Below are 13221 nucleotides of genomic sequence, written 5' to 3'. Positions count from 1 at the left end.
CAAGATCCATAAATACATCAAGGACAAAGCCTCAACGGACGATGTGCTCAGCGAATGTCTCAGGCAATGGGGAACAGAGGACAAGGTGCTGAAGGAACCATCATGGGAGGACAAGCCCCTACATGGGATGTACCATCGACAAATAACTGAAGTGGCTGATATCAGGAAATCCTACCAATGGCTGGAGAAAGCTGGACTCAAGGACAGCACGGAGGCCCTCATCCTGGCCGCCCAGGAACAGGCCCTAAACACCAGAGCAATAGAAGCTCAGATCTACCACACCAGACAAGACCCAAGGTGTAGGTTGTGCAAGGAGGCCTCTGAGACAGTCCAGCACATAACAGCAGGGTGCAAGATGCTGGCAGGGAAAGCGTACATGGAACGACATAACCAAGTGGCGGGCATAGTGTACAGGAACATCTGTGCAGAATATGGACTGGAAGACCCGAGGTCAAAGTGGGGAACACCCCCAAAGGTGGTGGAGAATGACCAAGCAAAGATCCTGTGGGACTTCCAGATCCAGACAGACAAGATGGTAATGGAGAACCAACCGGACATTGTGGTGGTGGATAAAGAACAGAGGAAAGCCGTTGTGGTGGATGTAGCAATACCAAGTGACCACAACATCAGGAAAAAGGAGAAACTGGAGAAATACCAGGGCCTCAGAGAGGAACTGGAGAAGGCCTGGAAGGTGAAGACCACAGTGGTGCCTGTGGTCATCGGGGCCCTCGGGGCAGTCACCCCCAAACTGGAGCAGTGGCTCAAACAGATCCCAGGAACAACATCAGACATCTCAGTCCAGAAATGTGCAGTTCTAGGCACAGCCAAGATACTGCGCAGAACCCTCAAGCTCCCAGGCCTCTGGTAGAGGACCCGAGCTCAGAGGATGAAAGAGACCACCCACGGAGGGTGAGAGGGGAATTTTTTATTTTTTTTTATATGTTTTTCAGCCGACGAGTCCAAAATCCGATGAGATTCATCCGTGCTGCAGTGAATCCGTCTCTCTTTATAGATTTCTCCCTCTTCTTCCTCACATCGTGTCTTTAGGAAATTTTCAAAACAAAAACGGAAGATTTAGGATGTATCTTACTTTGACAGAGTGAAAGAATATAAATAATAGTCTTTACCACCTGTGTAAACTTTGCTGGTGAATGTTATAACAATAATAATAATAATAATAATAATCAATTTAATTTGTACCGCACTTTTCATTAAAAAAAAATCTCGAAGTGCTACACAGTGCAACTAAAATCACAGATATAATATAACATAATATAAGTTTTATAATATGTGTTATATTGTTTCATTTCTAATATAGGCCCTTGTGTCAGATAATCTAAGTCAATGTTAGAGAATAATTAATTTCTTTATATTAACAGAATCTCAGTTAGCCTTCATAGCGGGGCTGAACCCGTATTACACCAAGCACTGTAGCTAATATTAGCTGGTATCTCGCCGGTGGACATAAATACAGTAAAGTAATATTCTAATCACAATATATACACAATAATATGTCCATCTTACTTGTGAAATGTTGTCTGTGGAGCCCTCGCATCAATAATCCATCGACCAGAACAACAATATCCCTCAGTGCTGAGGCATCTTCTGCTGTTTTGATTGAGCAAAGTAGGAGGGTATACCGCTCCAAGATGGCCGCCGTATTTCCTGCGCCGGAGCGGTCCATGAGGCGTCTATGCTTATATTATGTCTATGCTGAGAGCAACTTCCTTCTTCACCAGATGGAAACAAGATGGAGGCGTCAGATTTTAGTGGTTGGAGGATTTCTCTTTAGTCTTTGGCTAAAGACCACAGTACATTTCTGCTGCTAGCGCTAGGCTAACACGTTAGCTTTGGTTGTATTTACCCAGAATGCCACTTCATGCTTTTGGAGCGGTCTCCGGTCTGGGAGGAAATCTGGAGGATTCGTCAAATTAAAACATGAAGACACATTTAAAGGCACAGTTCAAAGTTTCAAAGTTCAGATGTTCACTTAATAGAGGAAATAGTTTTAAAACTGTTTGTTGCCTAATTATGAACTAAAACCAGGATGATTTAATTATGTCCTGTGTGTGTGTGCGTGTGTGTATGTAGTTTTCAGGTGGCGGTGATGAGGGCGGCGGCCTTTCTCTGATGTCGCCGGGCAGCTGCCTGTCGCAGTTCAAAGCCCAGCCCTTCGTGGAGTGCCAGGGCGCCCGGGGAACCTGCCACTTCTTCGCTAACATCTACAGCTTCTGGCTGACCACCCAGAGCGGCACCGAGGGCGCGCTGACCGACTCCGACCAGCAGAGGGCGCACGTCGCCCAGTGCAGCGTCTGCATCCGCATGTGAGGCGCAGCAGGGAGGCGCTGGAGAGACTGGCGCCTTAAAGACCGGGGCAGGACGGGGCTTTTATTTTGAAGAGGAGAAACTGTGATGATCCCGGCTGTCGAAACGCTGATCAGGAGTGACCGGGAGCCCGGACGGGTCCTTTACCAACTGGAAAATGAAAAAATATTTAGTTTCATCTTTAAAATGGCCGAGCTTGTACTGACTTCCTGCAGATGGATTTTACCAAAATAATTTAGAGAATAAATCCAGTTGGATGCTGACTGTCCTAATTATTATAGTTGGAATCAAGGAAACAGTCAAATTTAATCAGACTAAACATAAAAAAAAAATAACATAAGAAAAACATAATCAACAGCTTTAATGACTTCAGGTCCTCGTCTCTCTCAGTTTTCCCTCATCAGGCGTTAAACCGAATCAGAAGCAGAACCTTCTCTAAAGTTCACTTCATACCCATAAACAGAAACTCATGAACTTCTGGAGCTTTAAAAGTTCACAGTTCTGACAGTTCCAGCTAAAAACAGTTTAAAGTTTCTTAAATGTTGGCGAATCATTTCCTACTTAAATATTCATCTTAAACATACTGCTCAAAAAAATAAAGGGAACATTTCACTTTAATTTTGTGTGTGGCTCCAAATCCAGGCCTCCATTGGTTAATAAATTTGATTTCCATTGATGATTTTTGTGTGATTTTGTTGTCAGCACATTCAACTTTGTACAGAACAAAGTATTCAAAGAGAATATTTCATTCATTCAGATCTAGGATGTGTTATTTGAGTGTTCCCTTTATTTTTTTGAGCAGTGTATTTTTCTGGTTTTTATCCTCATATTTTGTTCATTTAATTCATTTGAATTCAACTGAATTTTTCAATGATCCCATAGAGAAATGAAATGTAACTCATCATCCAGTTTCTGAAGAGTCGGTGTTGATGGTGATGCTGCAGGCAGGAAGGATCTCCAGTAGCAGTCAGGGTTCCAACAAATCTGCAGAGGCATCTGACTGAAGACTGCGGGGGTGTGACATGCTAACATGCTAACACGCAGGCAGCAGAGACAATATTCCACAGCAACATGTCCTGGATGACATCTTCAGTTATTAGCTAGCAATGCCTCTTGATTTTGCTGCTGCTCTCCAAGTCTCTGCCTGGCCGTTTGGTGAGAGAGATGCTGGAGTAGAGGATTCAACGCTAAAGTCAGCTGAAACTCTGTTTGGAGTTTGAACTTCATCCATTTTGTTTGCCAAAGATCTCTCATTGGCCGGAACGATGGAGGGAAGAGATGGTCTGAACTTCCTCCTTTTCAGCTCCTCTGGGACCTGAGGTCAAAGTTCAGGTGTTAGCTTTAGACATGCTAACCTTCCCTTAACAAGCTAGTTGTGTCCTTCTATGGTGTGTATTTATGTCCATCGTCAGGGCGGAGCCTAACGCCCAACCCTGGCAGCCCATTGGCTGTTGTGACCTTTCTCTCCTCCTCTCAGGCGCTAAGCCCCGCCCCCAGCTGCACCAGCAACTGCTCTGATTGGTTGGCTGGGAGGCAGCAACAGTAAACAAATAGCTGTTTTGTGTTTTGTTGAGAACTGCGTAAAAAGCTGTGAATATTTTTTCATATCTTTGATCTGCTTTAATGTTTTTGAACCAGTAGAAACATCTTCCTGTTTGTTTGTGTTCAGGATTTTCAGAGTAAAACAAAAGAATCAATTTTAAACTCAAAGTTCAGAACGTGATGCAGCAGAAAAGACCTGAGGTCCAAAACAAGGAAAAACCGGAACCAGAACTGCTATAGAACCAGAACTGCTTCAGAACAGGAACCAGAACCGTTTTAGAACTAGGAATGGCGCTCGTTGTGTTCCGCCTTTAAATCTGGTTTATGGGTTTTTGTCTGTTTTTGGTTCAGTTTTCCGGCTCTGGTTCTGTTGGATTCGTTAGTGACCTGTAAATATGTTTTATCTCAACTGTTTTATAAGTTTTCTGTAAATTTCATCGGAGTATTTATTTAGCCTTGAAAATAATGGTGGTGCTATTTCATTTTTGTTTTTGTCTCTTATTTTGGTAAATGACAGGATACAACCCCGCCCTGATCCTCCGCCAAAATAAAGCAATTATCTGACAAATAATGGATTTCTAACAATTTTTTACGTTGTGAAGAGGACTTATAAAATGTAGAAGTTACATTAAACTGGATAATGCCTAAAGAGTTTTACAGGACAAATAGTGACTGAAATTTAGATTTAGGAATAAAATCTGGAGGAATAACTGTTGTAAGACTACAATTCCCATGATCCTTCTGTTTTTATTTTGTTTTCATTCTAATTAAACCTGCTGGTTATATTTTATTCTCTGTAGGAGGAAACTTCTCACTAACACTCCTGAAACATTTCTATTTCCTGTAGATGGAAAACTCAATAAAGTGCATCAAAATGTCAGTCTGGCTTTTTGTTCTTTACTCATAAATCTTAAAACCATAAAAGGTGAATATTTATGGAGCTAAAACTGTCTCATAATTCCCAAATGCACTGGATGAGATTTACACTTGTATTTTCGATGCAAACACAAAAATACCTTGATTTACCAGCTGCTTCTGGCCTGTGAGTTGCTGCATTTGTGTGTGAATTTTGAGTTTTTGAATTTTTCCCATTTCTCAATCCACAAATGTCTTTTTTAATAAATGGTCTATCTGATTGGGTGATCAGTAACGAATCACATAGCTTCCTTGCTTCAGCCAATCACATTAACCCATTCCAGCAGCGCTGCAGCTGTGACGAAGCACCAACAGTTTAGTCCTCAGCCTGGCTTCTGGCAGCGACAGAGGAGCGGAAAGTGAAATATCTAATATATTTATGTCCATGTTATGATTATTAATGTTAATTGATTTTATTGTGCAACTATCATCACTGATCTGATCTGACATCATTAAAGACGCTGCCTTTCTTTCGGTCCATATTTTTACATTCTGCAGTTTGGGCTTCCATTCTGTTGCATTTTTACCTTTTATGGAGCTATATTGCGGTCATAAAGTTTGTTCAAAAGAGAAAAATGACACTGGGAAAAAATTTTAAACTGAGAAATTACTTAAAAGCTGAAAAAATAAGTTTGAAACCGGAAGAAAATAGTTGACTCTGAATTGGTTCAGTTTTCAGCCAGAAAACTGAACCAAAAACAGACAACTGAATTTTTTTTCAGTTTCAAAACAATTTTCAGATTTATTTATTTATTTGTTTTTGAACAAACTTTATGGTTCCAATTTAGCTCCATACATTTCTAGATTGTTTAGTTTCAGACTTCTAGGCCTGTTTGGCTCCTCCGAGGACTGGAGAATCATGACTGACTATATGGAACCAAATTGAGGCAATAAAGTTTTTCTGTTCTTTTCATTTGAAAATAGAAGATGCTGAAAAAATATTCGAGAATAAAAACTAGTTTTTAAACTGAAAAAAAACCTTGATTTTTTAAAACTGAAATCAATTTGAAAAGTTGATTATTAAAAAAAATTGAATTCACAATTATTTTTGTTTAAAATTTATTTTTCATTTTCAAAATTTCATTGCAGTTTTATTTTTATTTTTGAACAAACTTTTTATCTCCAGTTTGGCTCCATGCTGTCAGTCATCTGAGGCCCCGACCCGGTGACAAACAGCGCCAACGGTTTGAGGCAGAAAAAACCTTTGGATTAAAAAAATTAAAACTATTTGAAAAGTAGATTTTTGTTGTTGTTGTTTTTTTCCAAAAATTTGTTTAGTATCAATTTTATTTACATTTTCAAAAAATAAATTTTCAAAAGAAAAAAAAGTGTTTCTTTTATTTCAGTTTGAACATTTTCTTCTAATTTTTAGTTATTCTGAATTTTGCATGTTTATATTAGGCAAACATTTCAGCATTAATGAAAAATTAAAACCAATAATTTTACACCAGATCTGTACACGAGGTAAATAAAACACAGCATGATTTAATCTGATTTTATTGTCTTGTTAATCTTATTTCTGGACAAACAATTTATTCCAAACATTCAACACAAAGTAATAGCAGCAGAGAAATGTGCCGTTAATCTGAATTCAGTCTTAGCTCAGAAATGTTGATGAAACTAGAAGAAGCTACTCAGTCTTTCTGAAATGTTTCAGCTCGACAATAAAAACATGAAAATCTCCTAAATCGTTTAAATTTAAAATTTTATTTTCATCTCTCTGCATCTAAATCGAACAGACATCATGAATCAAACAGCTGAAAGAATAAAACACATAACAAACCTCATCATCGCACCCAGAAGCTTCAACACTAGAATTAATGCTTTAAATACAGAAACTCAACATCAAGTACCTTTGATTAGATTCAACTTTTCATTCTCTTTCCTTGTGAGCCTCAGGAAAACTCCGACGCTCCGGTTTCTGGATGTCTGGACGTTTCTTGGGATTGTCAACCAAAACTCCGGGCGGCCAGCAAAGGATATTAATCACATTTTATTAGCAATAATTGGAAATAATATTTAAGCCCTCTTGATTAAGATGTGAAATTGTAAATCACTTATTAAACTAATTTGTTTTACAGAGGTGAAAAAACACAAAAGGTCATGAAACTAAGCTCTAAGTCTGAAATGCTAATAATAATCACCAGTTCTGCTGAATCGTTTCATCAACACAGTACTTTAAAGAAGCTAATGCGCTGTGCTAACATGTTGCTTAGCATGAGCTAATACCAAAGTGCTAATTTCAATTCAAATATCTTCCCTTGAAAGGCTACAAACACCAACAATATAATTTACATACATATTTAAAACTCCCTTAAAGTTGTTTTTATATCCATGTTTCATTTTGTTCCTGTATGTTTCTTGTCTTAAAAGTTTTAAGGGAGATTTTTAGGAGAGGAAATAGAGCTGCTGTGTAAACGGACTTCAAAATAAGAGCATACACTTCTTCACCTAACTGCTGAAGAATTTGATAACCAAAACTTCCACACAGATGTTGAAATTATTCAATTGAATGTTTCTAAATCAAAGATTTAGCTCTTCAGAATTTATCTGGAAAATGTGATTAAGGGGGAAGCTAAATGTGTCAAAGCTAGCAAAAGTGCCAAAAGATAAAATTAGCTCCGCTTTTAGTACATTAGCGGAAATGTGCCCACTACTGCTTTTTAGATGCATTACACATTTTTTCATTAATATTTCACTAAAAAGGATTTTGGTGACGATGTTTGTGTGTTGGGGTCAGAGGTCAGAGGTCAGGGGTCGGAACTACAGGCGATAAAATTGAGGGAAAAAAAATCTTCGCAATAGTTTCAAAAATGAAGGATAACTGCGACCAGGCTAAGAAAAAGCATAAATTATGAGGATAAAGCCGAACAACATTAAAGTTGTAATAATGTGAAGAAACTTTATTTTCGTAACTAAATGTTTTTTTTAGTCTGGCACTAAAACTCTGTCACTTCCTGTTTGAATCGATCCGGGATCCAGAGGTCCGACCGGATCACGCCGTTCTGGTGATTTTATCTGACTGGTCCAGCACCGGGTTCTCCAACACCGACCCGATCCACAGTCTGCTGACTCAGCACGTTCAGTTTTTATCTTTATAAATCCTGAATCCGCCCGTCCGAATCCCAGATTCCAGGTTCTGAGTCCATCTGAGCCGGACCTGGGATCTGGGTCAGAACCTCAGAGGCTTTGGGAAACTAAACGTCCATTTCAGTCAGAACCAGAACAGGTCCCACAGAGATCCGTTCTCCTGGTTCTGGTTACAGATAAAGTGCTTCTTTTTCAGAGGTTCTGCAGGAGGACCAGTGGGTCCAACTGGTCCTGCTGGCACTGATTCTGGTTTCCAGTTCAAACCAGCCTCTGGTTTTCATCTTTAACTGGGTCGGGTTAGTTCTGATCAAGAAGGAGGTCCGGTCCGGTCCGGTCTGGGTCAGAACCTCAGACTGAAACAAAACATCTGTTTCAGTCAGAACCAGAACAGGACCAGGGTCCAGAAGCAGCATTAACTCCAGCTCCGGTTCCGACCATCTGGACCAGCAGATCGGAGTTGATAATAAAAGTGAGGGTTCTGCTTGTTCTGAGCCCGGTTACAGAGCGTCGTCTGGGTTCTCCTGCGTGGAGGTTCTGGTTTTGCGGCGGCGCGGTCTGAGCGCGCTGACGCAGGATGAGGCGGTCAGGGCAATTCGGCTCAGGCCCACGTTCAGGCAGTGGACCTCGGAGGTGACCGGAACCTCGGCGAACAGGGCCCGGTCCCGGGACAGTGGGCCCGGTCCGCCGTCGCTCTCGATGTCTTTGACGATGTTCAGGATCTCCTGGCGCTCCGCCTGCCGGGTCATTCCGCGGATGTTCAAGATGGCCGACACGTGCTTCTTCCTGGAGGGAGAGCGAAGAGAGGAGGAGAATCAAACAGCAGAAAGATTCTTCTGACACCAGAACCGCTGAAGCGTCCTGGTAAAAACCCAAACAGAGACAACCAGCACCTCCATTGTCTCACATCTGGGATGTTTTGCAACCAAAATCACAGATTTTTGGCTCAACTTTAGAAATATTTCAAACAATATTGTAATAATTTTTTTCTCATTAGAAAAAAATCACAGTGTCGCTTTTTAACTTTCACATTTCATAAAGAAAATGTTTTTTACATATTTGCTAAAACCGTCACTATGTTGTGACAGTTTAACATGAGACAGATAATCTGTGAAATATCGAATTCCTGCTACCGCCGTCAACAAAATGCACTAAAACAACCAATCAGAGCCCGGAGGAGGGCCTTAGCGCTGTTAATCAACCTCATGTACTTAAATGTGCAAATGATGGAGAAACAATTCACCATTCCAGAGAAACCATTTATCTACCATCATGCTAACTAGCTAAATGTAGCAGAGAGAAAGAGAGAAATTACGCAGGGGGATGAGTAACACCACACAGAGGGTGATTGGCAGCGCTAAAGCCTGCCTGGTTGTTTCTAATTAGCACTGGGAGAAGACAGAGGAGATCAATCTTTTCACAAATTATCTGTCTCATAACAAACCAACATGCTAACAGTTTGAACAGAGATGTAGAAAATATTTTTTATAAAAGTTACTGTAGCTTTAAAACCCTGGAAAACATAGATATGGAGGAAAACATAGTTAACTAATTGGTAACCTCCTTGATTGTAATCAAATATCTCAGGGGTTTGACGTTGATCTGGGACTACGAGTGCCAGATCAAAGTTTGGAAATCAGGGAACATTTCTCAGAAGTTTGAACAGCTGGAGGAACTGAGTGATTCAGTTTGTCAGTCAGCTTCTCTTTAGCTGCTGATGGAAAATTAAGGCTAAGAACAGATTTGAATAGAAATAAGAATTATTTTACGTTATGTGATGCTAACACCTGAATACACAAAAACCTTCTGACTGTTCAGAGGCAGATGAGTCAGAAAATCCTGACAGGTTTTGTTTGAGGAAGATTTGTTGGGAGAAGCTGATCAAAACCAAAGATCTGCAGAACTTTTTCACATTAAGTTAAATATTATTTTACATCAGCAGATTTAAGTTCAAAATAAATCAGTTTGGAAGCAGAACCAATGTAACAGGCTGAACATGGGATCACTTTTCATGTCTCGGTTGCTTCTGTATTCATAAATGTTGCCGCAGTGAATAACTGCATGTAACATGATGCTTCGCTACATTGTTTTGTCTACAACAGTAAAATAACTCGCAGCTCGTCTCGTCTTGCTGGAGGAACAATTCATGTACCTGACGTCTGGAAACTCCCTGACCAGGACTCCCACCTCCATCTGGATGGACGGGATGTCCTCCAGCTGGATGAGCTCTGAGATGTGGGACAGCGCGCTGTCCAACCAGCTGGACGGAGACTCCTGCGACACACACAGACCGCACACTGACACACTCATCTGGACACTTCCTGTTCAGGTTCTTTTGAGTGAGACGTGATTGGAAAGCTGCACAGTCCTCACTGTTTTCATCCACAAGAGGGCGCCACAGTTCAGGGAGGCGGCAAGTTTCTTTCAGCGTTGCCAGATTGGGTTGCTTTTTGTGGAATATTTAAATTTGAGCTGCTTTTCACAACATTTGTTGGGTTTTTAGAAAAGTTAGGAAAATTCTTTAAAAATCTTGGTCATGTGGCAGAAATGCACAAAATGTTTAATAAAATGCTGCATTGCTGCACTTATTATTTAGTTTATTTTGAAATCTCTAGAACCTGTAAAATGTGACATCATCAGTGATTTGTCAGTGTCACTATGTGGTAATAATGAAAAACAGAAATGCCAACATCATGATTTAAAAGGTAACATCAATGTTATCTGGTTCTGGTCAGAATATGATAAACCAAAAATGTGAATTATCACAAGTCTGAATGCAGTGGATCAATTAATCAATCAATTAATCAATCAATCAATCAATCAATCAATCAATCAATCAATCAATCAAAATTTATTTGTATAGTACATTTCAGCAGGAAGGCATTTCAAGGTGCTTTACATAATTAAAAAACAAAATAAAAACAGCAAGTGACATTGAATAAACAGTAAGAAAGAAAGAGATTTTGGAAAAAGAAAAAAAAGGGGAAAAATTTTAAAAAAGAGATAAAAACATTAAAAACATTGAAGACATCAAAAACCCGCACTCTAACCCTAATTTAGCCATAACAGGTGGGTTTTAAGTTGAGATTTAAAGGCTCTCAGTGTTTCAGCTGTTTTTTGGATGACGTCTGGGACGTCAGGTTTTAAATGTACCGTATTTAAATGATGTTTTCTGGAGCTATCTTGAATGTTGAGGTTTGGTTTTAGGAGTTTTTTTATGTTCTTGTTGAGCTGGAAACGGTCAGACCTGGCAACCCTGGTTTCTTTATTGGGTGTACTGATGATGGCTTTCAAAGACCAGAAGATGCTCAGATCTTCCTTCGGGACTCACCAGGTCTTTGAAGAGCGCTTTGATCTGCCTCCCTTCGTCTCGGAGCCGGCCGGCCATCCTCTTCCTCATCTTCATGGAGGTGCAGATGATCCGGCCCCTCATGATGGAGCGGAGGTACTCCATCACCACCCGCCGGTGGACTTCAGCCACCAGCAGCTGAGGGACAGACAGCGTAGATGAATCCAGCAGCTCCAGCCTGCAGGGGGCGCTGCAGCAGCTCCTCTCATACAGAGGTTATTACAGTTAAATAAAACAAACAAAGCAGCAAAAACTGAAATTAAGAAAGCAACTGAAATGAATAAAAATGATAACTAATGGGAGAAAACTATAACTGGTGCAGCTGATGAAGATATCTGGGCACAGAATAAACTATAAGTTATATAATACCCATAGTTTTTGTGTTTATGAATCTATTCTTCAGCCTTTTGAATTGATGTGAAATAGATTTTTTTCCTCACACAGGCAGTTTATGTCAGCTGTCGGTAAATTACGGCGCATCGTTCTCTTCCTGGCGGCTACGCTATGCTACGCTAGCACACAAAATGGCGACAGCAAAAACTCCACAGTCAGCTGGTTGTTCAACAATAACTGGATGAATACTTTGAAAATGGTTTTTCAGTTAATTACCCAAATTACCTTTTTGAATCCTGCACCTAAAAATTAACCAAAGTATGAAAAAACTAAAACTACGTTCTAAACAAAAAACTAAACAATATTTAACTAATAACAAAACTAGCAAATATACTCTAAAAACTAATTAAAACTAACTGGATTAGACAAACAAAAAGTCACAACAAAATAAAACTAAACTACAAAGAAAAACCTGTAACCATAGCAACCGTGCTACCTCATAGGGAGGATTGTCCATCCTGCGATATTTCTTAAAATCCTCCTTGATGGCAGCTTCAATCTGATCGTACGGCTCCACGTTGGTCAGCCACTTCCTCTTAACAAGGCGCTCAAAGAACAGCTGCAAAAATACAGCCATCATCATCATTGTCATCATCATCGTCATCATCAAAATCATCATCATCATCAATTCTGATATTTAGCCACTGAGAGGATCAGCTTTGGATGACACTCCAGTGAAAACACCACAAACTAACAAGTTGGTTTCAATAAGTCTAATCATAAAAAGCAATATGCTAACATAGCTACCAGAAGCTAAAGCACTAATTTCAGTCATGTTAAAACATTTCTCCTTCAACAGAGCCAAATTTAACCTTTACTCTTCTTCCTGTCTGCTTTGTGTTTCAGGAAGTGACCTTTCACCCATGGTTTCAGTTTTACAGTTAATGAGTTTTGCTAACTGTTGTTAATTTAGCCTAATTTACCAGAAATCTGCAAATTTTAAACCACTTACTGTTGAACTGCAGCGATGCATTCTGGGTACAGAATAAACATCTTTAAGGGTTGAGAACATGAGGAGTCTCAACATAAAGGCTCTCAAAATAATTCAAATACATTTGGATTTTTCCATGTATTTGTTTAGTGAACTCCCCTGTTTGTTTTTCATGGAAGAGTTGTATTTTTCTATGAACCTCATTTGTTCGTTTGTTGCATTCTTGCCATGTGCTTAATAAAGTTTAATAAAAACAGAACGTGAGGAGAGGAAATGGAACAGCTGCGTAAACAGACTTCATAATAAAAGCATGAATGTAAACTACTTGAAGAACTCTTAACAACTGATAACCAAAATTTCAACACAGATGTTGAACTTTATGCAACTGAAAGTTTTTCATAATGACCAAGAAAATTAGCTTTTTATAATTTCTATGGAAAAAGTAATTTAGAAGCTAAGTGTGATAGATGTTTTAAATGCTAAAGCGCAGAATCAGCTCTTCTATTATTGGAATGATAAACGTGAAGCTGGAGGGGTGGAGGTGCTGAAGGCGGATAAGTTTCATTACCAACAGAACAGGCAGGAAATAAACCGAAATAAATAAGAGAAATAAAACATCAGTTCTAAACAGAGCAGTGATTTCTGAGTTTCTCTGTAAATATTAATACCAGATATTAAT

General features: G+C 39.6%; 2 protein-coding genes across 3 annotated transcripts in view; one reads left to right on the top strand and one right to left on the bottom strand.

Moving 5' to 3' along the window:
- col4a4 (collagen, type IV, alpha 4) overlaps positions 1-4747 on the top strand; it is a 36068-nt gene extending 31321 nt beyond the window's left edge. The window contains exon 47 of the mRNA XM_088011535.1: positions 2092-4747. Coding sequence (XP_087867661.1) covers positions 2092-2328 — 237 coding nt within the window. The 3' untranslated portion in view covers positions 2329-4747. The remainder of the gene's footprint in view (positions 1-2091) is intronic.
- A 1516-nt stretch (positions 4748-6263) lies between these two features.
- Positions 6264-13221, bottom strand: part of exoc3l2b (exocyst complex component 3-like 2b) — a 46101-nt gene continuing 39143 nt past the window's right edge. For both annotated transcript variants that reach the window (XM_088011536.1, XM_014976808.2), the window contains exons 12-15: positions 12048-12170; positions 11201-11356; positions 10022-10143; positions 6264-8655 (exon numbers count right to left, since the gene is read on the bottom strand). In XM_088011536.1, the coding sequence (XP_087867662.1) occupies positions 8370-8655; positions 10022-10143; positions 11201-11356; positions 12048-12170 (687 nt within the window). In that variant the 3' untranslated portion in view covers positions 6264-8369. The remainder of the gene's footprint in view (positions 8656-10021; positions 10144-11200; positions 11357-12047; positions 12171-13221) is intronic.

The sequence above is a fragment of the Poecilia mexicana genome, unplaced genomic scaffold (genome assembly GCF_051168715.1).
Source record: "Poecilia mexicana isolate PSO_F unplaced genomic scaffold, ASM5116871v1 scaffold_13, whole genome shotgun sequence".
Classification (NCBI taxonomy): domain Eukaryota; kingdom Metazoa; phylum Chordata; class Actinopteri; order Cyprinodontiformes; family Poeciliidae; genus Poecilia; species Poecilia mexicana.
The sequence above is the reverse complement of the archived record's forward strand: the minus strand, read 5'-3'. Positions and strand labels throughout refer to the sequence as shown.